This window comes from Anopheles merus, chromosome 2R (genome assembly GCF_017562075.2).
Source record: "Anopheles merus strain MAF chromosome 2R, AmerM5.1, whole genome shotgun sequence".
Classification (NCBI taxonomy): Eukaryota; Metazoa; Arthropoda; class Insecta; order Diptera; family Culicidae; genus Anopheles; species Anopheles merus.
Genome location: NC_054082.1, coordinates 24858350 through 24880125, shown reverse-complemented (window position 1 = coordinate 24880125; position 21776 = coordinate 24858350). Strand labels below are relative to the sequence as shown.

At 48.1% G+C, this 21776-nt stretch overlaps 2 protein-coding genes across 6 annotated transcripts in view; one reads left to right on the top strand and one right to left on the bottom strand.

Annotated features, from left to right (window-relative positions):
- LOC121588341 (mucin-19) overlaps nucleotides 1–21776 on the bottom strand; it is a 149134-nt gene that overhangs the window by 93105 nt on the left and 34253 nt on the right. For all 5 annotated transcript variants that reach the window (XM_041906141.1, XM_041906145.1, XM_041906143.1 and 2 more), the window contains one exon: nucleotides 13012–13101. In XM_041906141.1, the coding sequence (XP_041762075.1) occupies nucleotides 13012–13029 (18 nt within the window). In that variant the 5' untranslated portion in view covers nucleotides 13030–13101. The remainder of the gene's footprint in view (nucleotides 1–13011; nucleotides 13102–21776) is intronic.
- On the top strand, nucleotides 4286–7820 carry LOC121588344 (major facilitator superfamily domain-containing protein 6-like). The gene is made up of 2 exons (XM_041906168.1): nucleotides 4286–4766; nucleotides 4834–7820. The coding sequence occupies exons 1-2, from the start codon at nucleotides 4383–4385 to the stop codon at nucleotides 6097–6099; spliced, it is 1650 nt and encodes a 549-aa protein (XP_041762102.1). The 5' UTR covers nucleotides 4286–4382; the 3' UTR covers nucleotides 6100–7820.

Here is a 21776-nt window from a genome sequence, read left to right as displayed (position 1 = left end):
CACTGAAAGAGTGGTGAAAACCTGCACGTATGTTGTTGGTAGTGTAACCGTAATGTGTATTATCATATGAAAGTATTATTTTTGGCCCAGTTTACTATTTATAGCTCAGGCATTTTTAATAAAAAAAATACGTACAACATCACCACAGCACATCAAAGGCGTTCGGAAAAATGGCAAAATATCACATCACTCCTCGCCTCGTCTCGTCACCCTACCCGCTCCAGCTTGTGTATGAACCTTCCCAGTACCCCGCAAAAGGACGGCTAGCCACAGTATTCCAATTTCGAGCCGGCACCAGACCCCAGCGGCATTCAAGACTTTCGCATAGTTTGCAGCAAATCAGAAGGCACGCCGCAAGAGCAGCATGTACATATAGCAAGCCAGTATATACATACATACCCAATGCTGCAATGCGAAACGCTTTCTACCGTATCCCGCAGACGATGATACTTGAAACGAACGCTTGTTGCGTATGCGTGCGTGCGTGCTTGTCAATTTGCGGAGCGCTGCTTTTGAAGTTGCAAAGCTCAACTATGCTGGTGGATGTCGGCAAAGTGTGTGTGTGTGTGGCGAGATGAATTGGGCTTGGGAAAGTTTGCAGACCCGTGTTCAATTACGGCGGCGTGCGGGAAGAAGATACTAGGAGAGGAATCACGTGCAGTTACTTTTCAGAGTTGAATTTCAGCCAAATGATATCATCAATTGATTGTTTATGATGAGAAAAAAAACACCATCCTTTGCTATGCATGACATTTCGTAAGACTATTTTCAACCAACCACTGGTGAATTTAAGCAAATAAGAACAATAAATTGAAGCTCGTAAAAATATAAAATCCTCTCACAGGTCACTGCAGTTTCGGTAAAATTTCTTTCAGTCTCTTCTTCAAACACCCGATTCCTCAAAGTTAGGGTGACGAAAGACATTCATCATGCAGTGCTGCTGTGCCGCCCATAAACCGAAGGACGCGAGACGCAAGCAATAAAAATGGGAATAATTTTGACACCAACATAGAACCGGCCTGGCCTCTATCGTGCTGGTGCCCGTAAAGCGTACGAAAGAAGCCGCCAACGTCATAAAGAAAGCACACTTAAAAACTGTTACAATCTCTAAAAACGGCGATAGTATATAGAACGCACAGAGTACGTGCTCTGTCACATTCGGCGGTTTCGTAGCTTATTTGGGTTATCTTTGGCGGTGGAATTTACATGCGTTGCCTTTTTATTTTCATTCTCGAGTGCGAATGTGTGTTATTGTACTGCTAGGGGTTTAATGGTTCTATTTTAATTGATCGAATTTGGGCGATGGGGCTGTACGGGGTCACATCATGAACGGCATTCGGAGCAGGGTGAAGCATTACGCCTAGAAGTTCGTTTTTCATTGTCATCAAACAGAGCAGCCGGGGTTGTGGGATGCGTAAAGTGGAGGGTATATGAGAATCAGTTCCGAGAAACGATCCAAATGACGTGATACGGGCGCGCGAGGTCGGAGACGGTTTCCCGCGCTCCCTTGGAAAGCCGAAGCAAATACCGCGGGCACTTCGTATTGGACATAAAAATGCCGGCCGGGTCAGACGGTAGCGCTTACGATTTGTCATAAATCTTCGCAACCATGCGGTTCGTTTGCTAGGTGTGCACGGTTCCCGATCGTGCACGCGTGTTTCTGTGTGTGAGATAATTTTACGCAAACACTACGCCATTAATCCTCGGCCTTTTGGGGGCCGCTAAGGAAAGCATAGATCTGTGTCATTGGATCGATCTGTAAGGGGAAGAGACAAAAAAAAACTCCCCTTGTAGAGTGCAACAGAAAAGTAAGGCAAAAGAAATAAGACACCAGGAAGATGATCTGTATTGTTGTGTCGCTTTTGATTTTTTTTTTAATTTTTTTTTGGTTGGTACGCCATGGGTTGGAGGGTTGAGTAAAGTAAAAGAAAACTCTTCAAACCGACTGACCATCATCAGCTTCGGGAACACGTCTTCATCGTTGTGCACTGTTTGCACCCCTGCTCCCCTTTTGATCTACATGTGTTGAGAGCATAAAGTGCCAAACGGCGAACGCGTGGAAGCGGACACGTCTTGGTGTTTTTTGGTGGTTTATTTTTAAGAAGGTGTGAAACTGATTTCGTAGGACGTAGGACTTTTCTTTGCGCTGCAAATATGTTGAGAGCTATTTAATTGTGTTGGGAGGGGGGGCCGACGGTTGGGGCCACTGTTTTGTACATGGCAGAGGGTGTCTCTTTCCGTTGTCGTTTTGTTACCCTATTTCTTCTTCCTATAGTTAATTTTGTTTGTCTGCTTTCTACCGCCAGTCAAGGATTGTGTTTCTGCACACCGAACCGAAAACAGCACAATAATAAACGAATTGTGTGCTGAATTATTGGGTGTGTTATTACGCTGCTACGCGCGTTCCCTTCGTACAAGGTGGAAGCGAATCCGCATATTTTAGTCGCAGCAATATTATTGTCTTTGAATTGCTTCTAGACGTATCCAAACTAAAAGTCGGACCGAGGATTCGGTACATCCTCACTGTTGACAAATGAGATTGCACTTGCGAAGGTGTAAATGAGTGGACGGTGGTGTTGTGTAATTCGTTTATGTCCGTGGTTGTCCCATTGACAAATGGGTGCCGGTTTTTTGTTTCCAGTTTTGTTGCGTTTCTGGGTAACATCCATAAATTCTGGTGATGATAGGATAATTTATTTGGGAGGAAAAATGTCCAAGCAATATTTAATACCGTTTACTTCAATCAAATACAATCATTTTGTATAAAAAAAACCTACGCATCATTGCAACTATTTTTAGCCAAGAAAACACTCTTGCTTCAATTATTGATGCAATCAATTTCGAAGAAAACGGCACCGTACCCTCAGTCCCAGGGACAATTCATTCCACTTCCAGCGTTCTGCTTCAATTTTACGATACTGTTTCGGTATAAAGTAAATAAAAACATTCCCATTGCGCATCGCTCCACTTGGTTCCAGCACCGGCGCACAGCATCGTACCGCATTCGACATTTTCTTTCCGGTTGCGTACCAAGCATCCTTGCAAACTTTTCGCGCTCCTTCCTCGAAGCAACGTTACTCGTCCCGCCGTGCCCTACGCAACGCCGATTCGGAAACGGGAAGTTGGCTGATTCTCCCCCTCCCCCCCCCACCTCCCTTCACGGCTTATTTTTTCGAAGGGCACAACTGAACAGCAATGATACAAAACAAAGCACCGTGCACAAACTAAAAACTTAGTAAGCACAAAAATAAAAACAAAACGCCATCGACCCAGCTCGTCAGTCATTCGGGCAAAGGCGGACAGAAACTTTCCATTCTAGCGCTACCGTTTTTCTTATTCTGTTTCGCCGCCCACCCTTCTGCTGTCCCTTGCAGGTCCTGCTTTACAAATGTGTTTTTTGTTTGTTTGCTGCCGTCCACTCGATCTCTCCAATCGTTCCCGGTTTGCTGGAGAAGCAGTGACGCACCAAGACTGATGTGGCGTCGCCAAAAGGCACAGCCTACGAAACAGCGCCAACGGATAAATGGTTTGCAATGATAGAACTTTCAAATGAGTTTTTCGTTCCCACATTGATAACGAACGTTAAAGTGTGTGTGTGTGTGAGAGAGAGAGAGAGAGAGAGAGAGAGAGAGAGAGAGAGAGAGAGATAGGATGGGAAGAGATGTATGTGTGCGTGTGTGTGTTTGTGAGCGATAGAGAATAAAAGAACCGGAGCCATGTCGGTTGATGGATTTCCACAGCCAGCCTGGCCCAATTTGACTTTTCCAACTTGCACCGTAGCGTGAAGCAATGTTTCAAGGAGTAAAATTAAATTGACTACACTCAGGACCGCTTGTTTGTCGGCTTGAACCGTTTCGCCTTGCCCGACCCTGCTCGAAGCTCTTTCCCTCGGGCCAACGTCAAACCAAGGCGGCAAACAAAGAAAGTTGCCAAGCGGCTGCTCTCGTGGAGCAAGCGAACATAGAGAGCAATACATTCGTATCACGCACCATTGCTTGCTCAACTTATCACGCTAATTCGAGGTTGATGGATTAACCTAAAACACTTCCCCCGGGTTGCAAGCATCACGTTTAGGGCCATCATTTCTCACCGATTATGAGCGCAATAAACGCATAAAAAAAGTAAAGCAGCTAGCGTTCGTTTACACTCCCGGCTTCCAGCGTTTCCAGCGGGGCCCGATAAGCGACCGCCCAATCCCGCGGGCGCTATCACGTGTGGACAGATGTACAAATTACCTTCAATTACCTTCACCGTCATTTATCTCGACGTCTTGCTGTACGTCCAGTGTGCCAAAGTGCTGTGATCTGCCCCCTTATTCACTGTGATAGTGATCGTGGTAGTGTGAAGATAGCGCGCTCTCTCCCGGTCGCTCAACTGCAGCAATGGATACGAAGCCAAAGAGTGTGCCAAGCGGACGGTGGTTCAACCCGCAGCTGGTGCAGCTGAAGGTGACACTGTTTCTCCTGTTCGGTGCAACGAGCGCCCTCACGCCCTACCTGACGATCCACATGCAAAGCATCGGACTGACGGTGGAGGAGGTCGCGTCGGTGTACTTGACGCTGCTGTTCACCTCCTGCCTCAGTCCGCCGCTGACGGGCTACTTGATCGATCGCTTTGGCCGCTACAAACCGGTTCTGCTGACGAGCATTGTGCTTAATGCCGTATCACATCACTTGATCCACTTCATCCCGGCCCGAAACGTCATCGTGACGCACCGCAGCTGGAACGTGTCGCTTGCTGGCGACGGTGCTGCTCTGCTTCTACAGGTAGGTCAATAGGACGAAGGGTTGTGAGTGGTCGGCTCGAAGTTAACTGCGTTTTTGTTGCTCTCAGGGAACGAACTGTCCACTCCAAGGATACCTCAACGCATCCTGCAGCTCCAACAGCACTACCTCCCTACCGACGTACCTCGCTGCGAGTGAAACTAGCTGCGCCGACCTTCCCATTCCCGACTGTGCCCTGTCTGCGCTGTCAGCCGGCACGCTGATGCTGCTGGAACCGATCCCACCGGCAAGCGAGTACGATGCAACGTTCTGGACGTACCTTGCCGTGCGGTTCGTGGCGGCGTCCATGCTCGCCTCCACGCTCACCATTACCGATCCGATCGCGCTCGACATGGTGGAGCAGCACGGCGGGGACTTTGGCCGCGAGAAGCTCTACTCGAGCGTAGGCATGGCGATCTTCACGCCCCTGACCGGGCTCATGATTGACGCCTGGTCGAGCGGGTCCGGCCCGACCGAAACCGTCTACACGCCCGCCTTCTACACCTACGATCTGCTGCTGCTCGGCTCGCTCGTCTCGGTGTCGCTGATGCCAATCGGCCGCAAGATCCCGTCCGAGAGCGTGATGAAGGACACGCGCCGCCTGCTGCGGCTGCCGCCCGTGCTCGCTTTCCTGGCGTTTCTGTTTCTGCTCGGCAACTTCTGGGGCTTCATCGAGAGCTACCTGTTCGTGATCATGAAGGCGATGGGGTCGCCCAACTATCTGCTCGGCCTGACCTACACGGTCGGGACGGTGGCCAGCATACCGATGATGTACCTGCTGGAGCGCATTACGCAGCGCGTCGGCCACGTGAACCTGCTCGTGGTGGCGTTCTTTGCCCACGCGCTCCGCATTCTCGGCTACTCGTGGATCACCAACCCGTACTGGTGCTTCCCGATCGAGCTGAACGAAGCCATCTCGTGCTACTTTATGTGGGTCGTCGCCACGACGTACTGTGCGGTGCTGGCGCCGAACAGCTTGGTCGCTACGCTGATCGGCATTGCCGGGATGGTGCACTTCTGTCTCGGGAAGGGCGTTGGTGCGTTTGTGGGTGGGTTTTTAATAGCGCGCGTTGGGCTGGTGCTGGCCTTCCGCTATGTTGGGTATATGGCCGTGGGCTGCGGTGTGCTGTACAAGCTGGTGCATCTGCTATGGCTGCACAGGTACGATGGACGAGCGCTGCCCGACCGGGAACCCGTACGTGCCGTGGAGGAGCTGGTGAAACGGAGGGCTTCGATCTTGCCGAAGGTTGATCAGTTCGGCAGTGTCGTATCGTTCGGTGGACTCGCACGAACGAAAGCGGAAGATGCGCATGACAAGGAGGGTGCTGAAGAGTAGACCTCCATTGGAGAAAATGTCAATAGTGCCATAAAATCGCTTTCGCTTTGTTGGAACGTGATCGTTTTGCTATCGGAACCCTGGAGGTGTACCATAAGTTACGACTGTTGCCATTATTGCTGGAACAAAAAACTTACTTGAAGGTTGTTTCTCGTTTTTTGGGCACAATAAAAAAAAAGCTTGGACCATTTCTTGTCGAAAGAGCCACCTCCAAAAAGTATTCCATAACTTCCCAGTGCTTCCATACAGTGCGGCTGTGTGCTACCAATACCAATATGCCGTTCAGATAATTCATATCTCAAACTTGAAGCTCCCGATCCCACCCGATTCGTTCGATTGCTTTCGCAGGAAAGGCCAGAAGATAATAACGTTAAGGACCGAGAGGTAAAAAAAAAGGAACGAACAAAAAAAACCTCCTTTCAGCCTCCAATCAAGTTTCTTTGCTGCCATCCAAAACTTTGCCATCACATACTTTAAACTTTAATGAAACGCTCCTCCAACATCTTCGCCCGCCGGCTGCCCCAAGGACGGGCGGGTGTGTCCTCTCCCGCGTTGCCAACATCCCGATAGCGGAATCGAAACGACCGCAGACCACATGCTGATTTTCGTTATTAATAAAGTTTCCAATCGTTATTCTTTGCCCGCGTGCGCGCTCGCTTCCCCGTCCGGGTGCCGGGTTTAAGGCATCCTAACGACTCGTCTAGTTTATGGCCGTGGCAGGATGGGAGCGTGCTATATTTTTTCTTTCTTTCTTGAAACTTTCCCCACAACGTGCTTCTAATGCTGCCGACCGTGAGCGAATAAGTTGCGCCGTGGTAGTGCAGGGAGTCGTGCTGATGGGAAAGGTGTAGGGCAGGATGCGTTTTTCAAAGTACGATCACAAACACTGGGAAACATCTCCCAGCACACCGACACACTCACAGCATGGGAGGCAAAGCGCACAGAAGTTCTAACGGCTGCGGTGCGCCTCCTGCAGCACACCTGGCCCGACCTTCCGCAGAGTGCACTGGTGGATCGCACGGGAGTGGATCTGCATCCGCTGACCTAGAAGCGTGGATTGTCACCAAACAAAGCAGGGTGGTTTGGTTATGGTTTGTGTGAGTGTGTGTGTGTTTGATTCACTGAGTTTTTTTACCATGCAGGTCCCTTAAACTCTGATGAAAACCCCGAGGCCGTTTTGCTCTTTCAATAATGTATTCCACCATGCGTTGCGCAAACTTTGGCCTCTGGTGGGGCAACTTTGAATTCATCGTTCGGTGTTATTTTTGTTAGAAGCACATCCTTTGGAAGTGTGCACACAGTCGTAAGGAGCGTAAACTTTCGTGGGGCAGATTTGCGAGTGAAACAAATGCATCAAATCGCTGTTGGATGCCGTGTTGGCTTCATTGCATACGCAAAATTAATTAGATTTCCAATCGGGACATCGTGGCACACGTGGATACAGCTTCATTGAGCGGAAGTTTAGAACAAAATGTTCACTGAAGTAAATTTATTATTGAACCCGTAACACATGGACACTTTTCAAGAGAAAAGGTTCGAACTAGTGATGGAAAAATTGATTTATTCAATTGATCCGAATCCAGCTGCTTTCGGATTCGAATCCGGATTAACTCCGGAGTTAACGGGGGAGGAGCTAGTAAACCTGGAATAATGTTAAGCCTTTTCAATTTCTTGGCAAGTAACAATTAACTTTTGAAGAAGAATTTTTGAATGTTTTTCGATTTGTGTTTGAGTGAGCTTTAAATGTGAAGCTAAATAAATCACGCTGCAAAGCCATAATTAAACATGATAAGTTAGTAAAATTAAAGAAAATATTTTGAGGTATTTACAGCGGCACCCACAATCTGATGACAGCTCCACAGTATGTTTGCAAAATTCCCCTAGTCCATTGCAACGCTCCGCTATATGTTTGCAAACATCCACAGCTTGCTTTCAACATTCCGTTACCGATTTTCAATATTCCCCTAAGTGATTGAACTATTCCTTTACGTGATTCGAAACCCTGTATTTACTGTATTTGTACTTACTTAATCTTCCTCAATAATTTGAAGCATTTTCAGCAACAGCGCTCGAAAGGTTTCAAATATGTTCAACTCTGCCTGGTTTAGCCTGCCTGGTGTTATTTTAATCACTTGATGTATACCAATAACTGTATCGAAAAAACCAAAACATCTTTATCAAAACAACAAACAATTTAACCGTTCTGTGTTGTACGATTCGCTTCCAGGCCACATCTGCGCAACAACATCCCACCAAACGGGCTATCATTTGCTAAACATTCATTATCTATTAATGGCCGTGCAATCCGCTGATGATGTACCTATTTGCCACCATCACCACCCACACCCGCTGGTGCTGCGGGGCGGTAGTTTGAACCGCACAAAGACTTTAATACCGCGTGCGATCAAACGGGGACGTAATTACGCTGGCGCATCACACATCCCATCGTCCAGCTAAAGCGCATTAGTGCCGAAATGGCTCACGGAGGCCGGAGAAGGCTTAAGATAGAACGTCCACCAGCCACAGTCCTCCCACGAACGCTGCTTTTATGAACCATAACTGTCAGTGCGGGCCCGGGAATGCCGGGAAGCGTGTGAGCTGTTTGCGAACGGCCGCTTCCGATGAGTGGAAGTGTCGATGTCGATGGGTTTTGGCCGAATGAATGAAAAGCTGCCACACGGCACCGACACGCTCCAGCAAAACGATCCATTAGCCACCAGCCTCACATCCACGTCATCCGGTCCGTGCGAAACGGAAGCGGAGAAGTTGCGAGACGCGTCGTAAAAACGGGCCTGCGGCGCTTTCCATCAAATGTCGCTCATTAGCGGCTAAGCAACAACAACCTGTTCCACATGTTAAGCGTGGGGGCATGGCTTTCTTACGCATGTACACACACACACATACACACTCACAAACACATAGTTGTTTGGAGAGGACGAAAACACATCATCATTTAATTAGCGTCTTATTTATTTCCCTTCGCACACACACACAGTTGAGATGGAAGGAAGGAGATGCGGTGCACGGTAAAGATGATGCTTTCACATTTTCCACCAGACTCCATTGCTATGTAATAACCTTTCTGGCGAGGCGGATTTTGCGCCGGATGCACGCGGCCAGCAGCACGTCAATGTTACGCCGTTGGACCGTATTTTACGTCATTGCCAGGCACTTTGCATTGCGCTTTGAATACTTGGACAGTGAAGGTGTTGTGGAGCAGGCACACAAAAAATGATTCAAATTCTTCGAACCCGTTTGCTAATGGTCTCATAAGCAGTTCGTGCGAGCTCCGTGAATCGAATGAATCTTTAAGCATGCGCCTTATGGACGGAGGAATTGATTCCTACTGGGCGGTATGTGCATGTGTGTCTGTGTGTGTGAACCAGCGATAGGTAACGAGGTCGTACACGAGTAGTAGCAGTCAACAAGCAGGCAGCAAATGTGTTTATAATTTATTTCCAGCAATGCAAATGAGAGGGATAATCATGCTATGCCGCATGTGCTTACGAAGAAGATTAAATTTCACCTTTGCCTGCTACATGTGGCAGCTGCTCGGTGGGAGTGAACGATGCTATTTGCTGCTTGAGCAGCGTGAACTTTTCATCCACAACCAAGAGCACAAACATTTAAACATTCGACCGAATTTGAATCGTTCGATAAGCTACCATTCTCCGTAATGCTATATCGTTTCCATTAAATATGATATCGTCGGTAACACATACGTCATGGAATTCGATCCAATTTGTTGTTGCTGTTGTAGTCGCGTTTGGTACATTTTTTGTGCTTTGTTACTCTTAAATCAACACACACACACTCGCCCACAAAATACTGACTTTCTAATGTTTCGCCACCGATACGTCTAGCGTACACAACAGGACGAAATCGAAACGGCCCCCTGAAAATGTGAAAAATGGAAAACATAAAATACATACATATACACATCCACTTCACCGAAACAGCTACGCCTTCCGTAAAGTAAAACAAAAGAAACACCACCACCGGATGATTTCCTCCCCCCCCCCCCGCTCCCTGACCACGCACCTTACGCACTTTAGAAAATGTGTTTTGCAAACGCATGATGCGTGAGTGAAAATGGAGTTAAAGGTAAACAAACGATCCAGCCAAACCGGTAACGATGCTACGCGGTTCGGTATTTCCATCATGCGTACACCCCACCCCACCATCCCCCACCATACAAAATGTTTCACCCACTGCCCACAATTCCAAGCAGACGTTTTCATCCCGCAACACATCCACGCGGGAGGCGAAGAAGACGAAAATAAACAACGCACAAAACGAGAGCCACAAAACAAACATGGCCTTGTGTACATGCTTGTCGGTGGTGCTGCAACGGGGAAGATGTTGGTGGAGTGGCGGAGGCCAAAATGCTCACGAGCGTCCACCGATGGAACAGATCATGAATCAAACAACCGTTGGGGTACATTGCACGGGCACCGCATCCATTCGCGGGCGTGGGTTGAGGGATGCTATTGCATCACCGAAATGAAGGATTGCGATACGTGTGTGGGTGTGTGTGGGTGTGTGTGGGTGTGTGTGGGTGTGTATGCGTAATGGTTACGGGGATTGGATCGGGAAGTTTTGCATGCGGCGTGAGCGTAGATGTGCGCTTTCGTTTGTTTTCCGCGTTTCAATGGAGGCGTGTAAAGATTTCATCGTTTTGTTTGGATTTTTGTTATTTTTGTAGTAAGGGAAGGAAACTCAAACAGAGCTGATTATGTCGGCATTGTTCCATTGGAGGTAGAAATATTATTTTTGAGCATTTTTGAATTTTGGATTTTGGAACGTTTTCACGAAGTGCGGACATATTGTCCGTACTCGCTAGTGTAATTTCAAATTTCACTAGCGCATCTGGCGGCCGCTGATCGAAGCATTTTGCAGAACAATTTGGAGCCGCTTCAGAAAATTTGTTATTTTTCCATGTTTTTTACTTCAATCGGCCAAGAAAAGTTTTGTAGATACAAATGTTCTGCACGCATTGCATCCATTTTCGCGTTGAAAAGCGATGAAAACAATACTTTATTTTGAGATCCAGCACGACCATTCCCTCGATGACCAAAAAAAGCTTCCACCAGCCACCGCCAGATGGGCTAGTGAAAATCGAAATTACACTAGCGAGTACGGACTATGTCCCCCTGGCCTTTATGGTGAAGGTTTTATTACAACAAATCTATTTAGGCTTGTGATTATGCATAATTAGTAAAATGAAATGATGCTCCAATTAAATTCTTGAAGGTGTTTTTTTTGCATACCACCTGATGCAACCCTCTCTCAATGGTCATCAACTGAAAGCAAACAAACTTCCCTCTCGCCTGATTTAAGCGTCCGCAATAAATCTAAAACACTCAACCTCCCTTATTATTCTGATTAAATTTAAAAGTGCTTCCACCGGTTAGTGTCTTTCGTCAGTCACGCGCTAATTGATTGAATTCGATCGCACCGAATCACACCGAATCACACCGAACATTTCGATTCCAGTCGCGTCCAATCAATCATCGCAGCATCGTTTAGCGGCCATTATCTCTCGCTCACTCTCGCCCGAACCGGCAAGGGAGGGAGACGGTTAGAAAATCACAACCATAAGCTACTGCCACTGCACTGCCAATTTCATTAATCCTGCCGAACGGTCCCGGTTGGGACCCCTTACTTTTCGCTCTACTTGTGCGAACGAAAACTCGTACACAGAAATACACAACCATCCTTCCCCGGAGGCAGTTGTCCCGGGACCCACTGCTTGGGCTCAATCAAAATGACTCAATTTTCCAGCTCACTAGTGTTCGGTGCGCAACAAACGGGCCCCGAACGAAGTGTTGGGAAGGTACAACAGACGAGGAGGATGGAAAATAAAACTGGTCAAAAAATCAAACGCGCACAGTACGGGCTTACCCATGCGATGGCAGCAGACCATGTGAACAAAAGCCCTGCCCTGCACAGCCCTCGCCCTGGGACCGCACCGCACCGTCCCAAAGAAAAGCCATTAGCTCGCGTGCGGTTGCCGGGGAAACCGGGCGAAAAGGAAACTTCTCTCGGCGCGAAGAGTGCGACGGTGTAACGGTGTGGCGGTGGCCAAATGTGAAAACTCGGGCCCAGCCGTTCGGACGACACCGGATCGAACGGCCGTTCCAAATTCCGGTCACGTAACAGGCATTTGGGCGCTTGGCGTTTTTATTTTCAACCCCCTTCCCACCGCACCATCCCTGTCCAAGAAGCGAAAAGAGAATAGAATGGGCGAGAGAGAGCTACGCTATCCGCCCGCTGGCACGTGATGCCTCGGCCCGGTAAGGTAAATGGGAGCCAAGGGAGTAAATAAATAGCTGCCCATTAAGGTTTGAAAACCGAAATAAAAATAGGTCGCAACGATGTTGTAGAAGGTTTTTGTTTCCAACCGGTCGTGTTTTTTTGTATTCCTTCTTTGCTTGCCGTTGGATCGTTCTGTCCCTTTTGCACCCCGCTTGCCACATCGTGTTCCATTTCCATGCATCGCTGATCGCTGATCATTGATTCGTAACATTTTTATCGATTTGATTTCGACCACTGTGGTATTCGCTTCTTTTCTGCATTCTTTATATTGCAGCGTGGGAAACGAGTAGGAAGGAGAAGAAGGAGCAGAAGGTGGAGACGCAAACTAGGTTGATGTTGAATGATTATTCGCCCGGTAATTGCGCGACTGGGCGATCGAGGGAGCGCGAACGCTGCTATTAACACGTCATAATCGCATAATTCAGCTGGCGGTTTCGCTTAGCATGAACAATAAATTGTACCGTTCGCTATTACAGTCCCTTGCACAAGGTGCACAAATGAACTCGTTGTAAAGTGCAAGCTCGGTAAAGAGATTTTAGTGTATATTCAAAGCAAGCAATCGAAAATGAGGGACAAAATCCAATCAACACTTACCGAGTTTACAGCAGCCATCGCTTGTCCTTCTCACGTGTACCAGGATAACGCTGTTTTGCTGCTACGCGGACGACGAGACGCGATTCACCGCTAGAAGTAAAAGTAGATGTAGAAAAATTAGGTATGAAGTGGTATGAAGCGATGGGAAATTACATTATCGAGGTACTGCGGTGCAAATGATTAACAATGTATTGATGGGCATTTCCATCTTGGCTGTACAAGACAAATTAAACAAGAAAATTATAGGTAGCTAGTGCCAGCATTCCTAACGAAAATATATCAATAGAAACTAATGCAATATTCACACAGCTACACAATGCGCCTGAGCTACCGCAACAAGGGCAGCAAAAAAATGGCTCTTTACAGCTCCATGCTTACAGAGATCGTCTTTTATGATCCGAGTTAAAAATTAGGTTGCGTTATTTATAGAGCCGTACAAAGCACGTTTCAACCAAAAAGTAACAATGCTAAGATTGATTGTTTCGTCACAAATTCACCTCGTTAGTGTAGATTACTTTCCCGCAACTGTGCTTGTTTCGCGATCCGAAACGTCATGCAATGAAACACCGCCACCGTGCCCGTCAAATGATGATACACGCAGCGTCAGTTCGTCCACTTTTATTCGTTACTTCTTCTCAGCCAGTCTCTCTCTTTCTAATCCCGTGCTTAAAACTATTCACACAAACACACACACACACACACACACACACACACACACACACACACACACACACACACACACACACACACACACACACACACACACACACACACACACACACACACACACACGCAACGGTGAATCCATGATCAACCCGTCACCGTTTGTTTGGCGCTTGACCAACATCGGCCGGGCATGTGTGCTGCTGGTAGCCGTGGTAGCCCTCGCTATTCAACGTGCCTCGTAACCCTTGCCTGACTCAACCGTGAATCGTACGAAAAGATTGTCCTCCCCAGGAATGTCCGCTGATCTTCGTTGTCGTCTCAACAAACACCATACGACACCAGCAAAAAATAAAACGCAGACACAAATCCTCAATATGATCATTGGATAAGCCAGCAGGCGGGAATGGGTCAACCGACCTGGGTACCGGTGGTTATGTGCCAAGTAGGTAGTGCGGCTGACTCATGCCCAAACGCTCGCTCAGCTCGCTCGCCGCCGTCATCATCGCCGCGGTCTAGTCTATTTTCGGGCGCCCAACGGTGGTCGATTTGGCAACTTGGCAGCCGTCCCATATCCTTGGACAATTCGCAACCGCAAAACCTAGCGAAGCGAAAGTATCGTCCGTAGCGGCATCTTCGTCCTGGTGCGTCCGCGCGCACCTCAGAGCGGTTGCCACCGCACCATGAATGGAACGGGCAGCGCGTCGGAAAAGGACACAATCGCATCGGACGAGTACGGGACGGTACACACACTCATCGCAAGTGTGACAAACACGGCCCAACCACAACATGAAGCACCGGCTCGAGCCCGATACATGACAAACAGGCACAAACAGCAGACGAGAGGATGCGGAGGCCTTTGGGAGGAAAGCGTGCAGCACGGCCGAAAACAAGGGGAACGGAAGCCGTCAGACGGTAAACAAATTTCAGCCGGCGATAAATTGCACCACCCTGCAATTCTCGTCGCCGGCGCAACCTCCCTCCCGCGTGCAAACCTGCCCACCGTTGGGGTATGCACTTTCGGGCATGTGCACATCATCGGTCCGTCAGATCGCGCGGCAGCACTGCACTCGCAAGTAACCGCAGCCGGAGTGCCGAGACCGCTCTGGGACCGCTGCCAAAACAATGCGCGTCCGCCATTTTGCACTGGCGTGCGGGCTGGTGATTGTTCTGCTGCGGCGCCTAGCAACGACGCCCCGCAACATGTAGAGAAAGCCCACCAGCAAGAGAAAATGAACGAATGATATGGACAAGGACAAAACACCGAACCGCCCAGAACGCAAGGCAGACTCGAATTTCTACTCGAATTATTTCGACACAATATCTCCGCTCGATCGTTGCCCCATGAGAAATGTTTGGGAAAAGTGTGTGTGAGTGTGTGTGTGTGTGTGTGTGTGTGTGTGTGTGTGTGTGTGTGTGTGTGTGTGTGTGTGTGTGTGTGTGTGTGTGTGTGTGTGTGTGTGTGTGTGTGTGTGTGTGTGTGTGTGTGTGTGTGTCGCCCTTTTTTGCTGTAGAAGATGGGACAGTGAGGTGCGGAATTCAGAAAACGACAGAGAACAAAAACTGAGGCATTCGATCGATATTTGAGTTGTTATTTGAGTGGAGGTTAGAGCCAACAGCAGGACGCCGCTCAATTGGCAAGCTGACATATTGGATCACTTTACGTCACAGTAGTGTGTCAACTTTTTGGCACGATCGATGTGTTTGGCAGCGAAAAGAAATGGTATCAACTTTTTAATTGCGCCAAAGATAGCATTTTACATTATTGTACGATAGAAACGGCGCGGTATGTCATATCCGCATCCTGGTCACGGCACCGAAGCTGATTGTTGCTAGTTTTGATTGCGTTTAAAAATATAAATTAAATTAAAGACTTAATGTACAGCTTTAGTAGAAAACAAACATGATTCTATTTCTGTTTTAATACCCAAAGTATAATTCATGAATATTTTACCACTAACCCAGTCAACACGTTCACAAAATCAATAAAGACACGGCCCACCGAAGCGGATTTCACCGACACAACCCGACAAAAAAAACCCAGCAAAATTGAAAGAACCGCTTTGGTTGGACCACAACAACAACAACAGTACAACAACAAAAAAAGTGAACACCAACCAAAAATGAATTATTTGCGCTATTTTTGCTGCAGATCATATTAATTAGCCATTAATTAATACGCTCACCTCACCTGCCCTTCTCAGCCGGTGGGCGCGCGCGCTCCCGCCAAAAGCGTGTCCGCCAAAAAGGGTCCGTTCTGGCTGGGCACGGAAAACATGGATTTTCCATTTCGGCCAGGGTGGATGATTGAGTGGAGGCAAGTTTTATGGCTCAGGCCTGATCCCTGCCCGCCTGCATGCTCATGGGCAAACCGGTCCATCTTCACCGGTCGCAGAAGGCTCCCCAGTAAGGCAGCCAGCACCACTTAACGGTTCGTGGCCCCGGCCAAGGGCCCTCGGTGATGCTCTATGGCACAAAAGTTAATACTTCCAGCAACTCGTTCGAAGGATGGGAAATCTTCGGGCATAAAAATGGTTCCATTACGCGATGAAATATTAATTATTTAGCAGCAAATTGAAAGCAGCTTAATACAAGGGCCATGGGAAAAATTGGACCAACCGATGGGCGTTGATTGAAGACCGGTACCGTTTGCTTAAGAGTTTTAATTACGATCCTATTTGAAAAAAACAGGCCTCTTATCTAATCGCATTCTCGCGTTTCGAACGGAATCGTTTGACAAGGTTTAAATTTATACAACAGCCTTCCACGTACAGCGGCAAGCGGTGTCGCCGGCACGTACGTGTCACCTTGGTACGATAATTTATGTAAATGAATCGCTCCACGTACACACGTTTGCATCGAATCGGTGTGTTCCCGGTGTGTCGTCCCGTCCGCACGCTAATTGCGATGCGCCCTACCACCGCGCAATGTCCGCGTGTGCGCGCACACATTTTTCTCGTGCCGCGAACATCGCGTTTCGCTCTCTCAATCCACCCGACCCCCGATGCCTCTTGGATTGGACAACAAGAGAAAAATGTTTATTGATGATGCGCTCGTGATTTACTGCAAATTCTGCCTGATTGAGAGACACCGATCGTATTGCATCGGGTGCGGCCGCTGCCAGAACGCGATTAGTGATGCATCCTGTGCCGAGCGGGAATGATTTAGATTCCAACCGTACGAGCGCAGGACTCGGTGCTGTGGGTATGTGTTTTTTTTTATTTCCCTTTTTCCTCTGTGTACCTGCTACGTTCATGCTCACTTGCACAACGAGCAAACCACGATTTTCCAATTCGATGGTGGTAACGAAGCGTCAGCGAATGGGATATAATTATCGCCGAATTCTAATTTACGTTCTCGAATAGCCGTATCCCATACTCTCGTACAAGCATTCCCTCTGACTCTCTTTCTATCTCTCTTTTTCTCTGTTTTTCACCTCATCTCCTTCCTGCTCTATCCTTTGCGTTCTGTTTTCCTTCATTACTCCCAACACCAAACACCACCGTATAGATCCAATTCGTTTGCCAGAGCAAATAAATAAACATATGAACATTTAAATTATTCTCATTCAGCCCACCCCCCTTCCTTCCACCTCCTTGCCACCCCAAAATCCAGCGTTGGATTTTGTCTGGCCATCCGCCCAAAGCAGCACCGGCACACAAAACAACCGATTCTCGTACAAAACGGGAACTCATAGCCACTGGGAGTGTAGCTCCCTCACCCCGTTGTTCCACCACGCGCTCTGGCCGCGCCAAAACCTCAGCCAATGGGGCGGGCAGCATCTGCTCTTGTGTTCGAGAATAAATTGCATTTTGTGTGCACCCGCCGTAACAGTGCCTTCCGCACGCCGCAAGACGAATGTGTACCGGTCACCGTTTCTCGTGCAGCTTCGGTTTTGTGTTTGACTCGTTTAGTTTGGATGCCACCGTGTACTGGGCGCGCCTGATTCATGGTACGATAGGCAGCCTCCTTCCTAGTTCGGTGCAAAATGTTTAATTGAAGCGGCTCGATGCAAACCACCGAACTGGGCTGCGGTTTTCCTTTCCCCTTGGTGGTGTCCGTTTGGGGTTTGGGAGCCCGAGTGCGAAAATGGAGCAGCAACTGGGCAAGGAATTCTTGTACCGATGGACCAAAGCGGGACAGAGCAAACAGAAAAGATGGTTTGCAATTGAAATAGCTTTATTGTTCATTATTGTTTCATAAAAAATGTATTTACACCACTTGCTCTGTAAAATACTAAATCATGCAGTGGATTCGAGCTGTTTTGCACATTACTACCAATTTTGTTTAGCGGGTTGCATACTTTACGGCTCATTTCTGAGTGTGCAAGTATTTGCTTTATTAATCATCTTTCTCACTTTTTTTGTTTAATGAAGCAAATCAAAAACAAACAAACATAGCCAAACGCTACCAACATCCTCATTGACAGTCTGACGAACCTCTGACCACTCTCAGCCAACATCGCTCGATAAACATTTTCCCGTTTCTTAAACATTGCATTGCCTACCCCCGACGCACCGCGTCACCTTCGCGTGCTGGCCGGAAAATAAAAACAAACAACCGAGTGAGACATCACTTCATCATCGCTAGATGCCGCTGACATCGAAGCTGCGGCACGGTGCAACAGACAACAAACCAACCACCGCAGCACCAGTGAACGGATGACACCTTGAGATGGGAGCTAAAAATAAAATCGCTTCGCACTTCGCTATTATTATGACACATCTGCGTATTATTACCGGGGCGGCGTGATTAAGTCATCGCGCGCAGGCATTGGATCATGCTCGAGGAGCACGCAGCGCTAAAGAGTTGAGTGGTAAGCGCTACCGAATTATTACCGATTTGATTTATGCGTGTTCAAAGCTGCAACTGCGGTGAGCAAATCCTCCGTTGCATTTTACGATTAGCTGTACTTCACAACTCGAACCCGAGCGGAACACGGAACGCTACTGTTACCAACATCAACCACTCTTTTGTTCACATTTCACCAAAGGTGCTTCTTCTCCACAGCTGAAAGCTTATCCCAAAACACTGCCACACTATTATGACATTCAGTCGCGGGCCAAAAATTTGCTTCCGTCCGAAAGCCCCCTGCTGCCCATTCATTCACGGCGCCCATTGGGTCGGCCAAGGGTGGCCGAATGGTGCCGATGCGGAAGCAGTGTGAAAAGTTAAGCACCCTCTCAACTGCTCGAGAGGAAGCTCCTCAAAAGACAAACAATCGACCACCGGCCAGCCAATCTAATTCACACGCATCCGCGGCCGAGCCGGGCAGTGAACGGCGAACGGTGATGGACGGCAACGCGGTTCCCGAATCAGATGAATGATGCAGATCCCGAAAGGTCAGTTCAGAGTTCCGCACCGCAGGGGCCAGCAATGAAGGGAAGGGAATTATGAAAATATAAATATTTGTCTTGAGCTGTAAACCACTTGAGACTGTCTCGGGCCAGGTCCCGTCCGTCCGTGTGACCGGCGTACTCGGGGTGTTGGCAGGTGGTGGTAGCAAAACGTGCACGCCTACAAGTCTTCTTTTGCCGGTTCGATCGGCCACCCCCGGTATATGGTTCGTTTTCCTCTCCCCTCGTTTGAACACGAACGCGGTTTCGTAACTGTCAGTGTTTGGGTGGTGGTCAGCGATGTCACTGGGTGTCAGCTTAGGACGACGACGACCACCAGGAGGAGCGTCTTGGGTGGGAATGGGTGTGAACTGTGTGAAACCACTAATTGTGGTTATTTAAGAAGGGCTGATCGATTGGACGGAAAGTGCTGAATGCTTTGCTGGATGGAAAGATGAAAAGGTTGAATATGTGGATTATGATGTTCATCAATACAGTTCGGGTCATTCTATTGAATTACAAGACAAATTGTACGATCAAATCATTTTCTTATTATATAAATCATTTCTATGTTTCTGTGATGCGCCTCGATGTACCTCATTTATTGCGTGCCAAATCAGCACATTTGCCCGGCATGTTTTTAAACCTTTGTTTACAACAATTGTACCCAAGGACTGTGCCTGAAATAAAATCAGATAACATCTACTCAACCACTTGCGTAAACAACAATCTTTCCACCAACAAAACGCAAAAAAGACGCACAACACAAGCTACATAATTTACCCATGTTCATGCAACGTCTGCATTACATACCGAGTTGCGCGTTTTTTCTCTCTTCTTCTTACACCTCTAAAGAAGGAAACAAAACTTCGCTCAAAATTGGCTCGTACAAGAGCACGTGCACAATTTCCCTTTTGGCAGCATTTCCCCGCTGCCGGTTGGAGGATGGTGGTACAAAACGCACAACCAAACAGCAACAAAAACGGCAGATCGCGCACAATACATACACTACTGCTGTAAGCGCGGGAGAGGCAGGAGCGCTGGCCGCACTGGCCAAACAACATAACAAGTGTAAAATGTAGTGTATCTCCGCTCATGGCGTTGGAGTTGGGCGGTGCCGGAGAAGCGCAGCGATTCGAAACATTTCGATATGAAAAGTACTTCACAGGGTTTTGTGTTTTGCGGAACTGTACCGAACCGGAAGGCAGCGGGAAGCATGGCTCCACGAGATCGCCCACTATCACAGGGTGAAACTATGTAATTTCCAACGTTTTGCTCTGATACGGCAGTTTTTTTATCCCTCCTCGATTGCTATTGCAGGAAGTTTTGTTTTTATCGCACGAGTTGCTCTCCTGTGCACGGCCCTACAGCACAGGAGAACATTCTACGCCCAGCACAACGCGAACAGCAGTGCCAGCAAAATGGAGGACCAGGACCAGGACCAACTCTACCCCCGGAAGCGGCGAAATTAGGTCATCGGAATCAATAACTCCCGACAAATGATAGCAGCAGTGGGGCTCGGTCCGTCCGGACCGGTCGGTCTTCCCGGTCTGCCCCGTTCAAGCCTTTGTGTTGGGAGGGGGGGGGGGAACATGGTAGAATCTAACCGATAGCACACTCACGGGAATCAGTTTGCTTGCCCGCCGGCAGAATGCGTTCCCAGCGAGAAAAACATGTTCAGCCCGGGGGTGAAAAAAGTGTTGCGGTGAAGCAGGGTATAGAGGGTGTATGGCGGACCAACTGTGCCTATCTGAGGGAAAGCTCAGCTCCATCAAAATAAACTGCATGACTTACTGGCCCGGCTGCTGAGGATGGGAACGAGCGGTACAGCAAATCGTTGAGGCTGATCGTATCGGTCCTGCCGCAGGGGTTTGGGTGTAACGAGAAAGTTCTCGACAGTCTTTTGCAACAGTGCTTGCTTTAGAGCGTGTTTACAGCCACAAATCTGTTGCTTTGCTTGGATGACTGCTGTTACAATTACATTTTATGGTTAATTTTATGAGCATTAGATTAATGTGAGCGTTCCTGGTCGTATCCACTGCGTTCGGTTTCTGAGCAAAGCATGAAGAGAAATATAGCAACAACCTACCAACACACCCAAACCATAACTCAATATGTACTACGCAATTCACCCCAGTTTAGTGTTTCCTACCTGCTTCCCCACCAGCACTTTCTCCGCTTTAATCAAAAAAGCAAAAAAAATCCAATCCTCCCAAATCAGCTTCATATTTATTCGATTTCTGCTACCGCATTCAGTTTGGCCCCTCATCCAGGCAGTTCCTTAATTATCCTTGCATTCTGAAACCCACCCAAAGATAAACAGCTTGCCGGAATGGTACGGCCAATATTGATACCAAACTACGCAACCATTCCTCCCAAACGGCTCTACGAATTCTATTGTGGATAACCGGATTGGCCGAAAATAGGGAAAACGCTTGCGAGCGCACCGTAGAAGTAAATATTATTTCCTGATGTGCTCACTTCAGTTCAGAGCGTAGGGAGCGAAGCTTGACTAGATGGGAAGGCTCGAGTGCGGCAGGAAAGCTGAGAAAAGCAGGACAAAAAAAACCCCGCAAACATAGCAACGCAGCGCATGGCCGGTGGAGAAGCAATGAAGCTATTGCCATAATCGTACCCATCAATATCGTATTGATTTAATTACTTTTATTCGTCGATGCTGTTATGGCGATGCCTTTTGTGCGGCTCGAGTCAATCGACATTAAGGAGGGATGATAAATTCTGTCTTCCACTTTGTGGCGTACACCA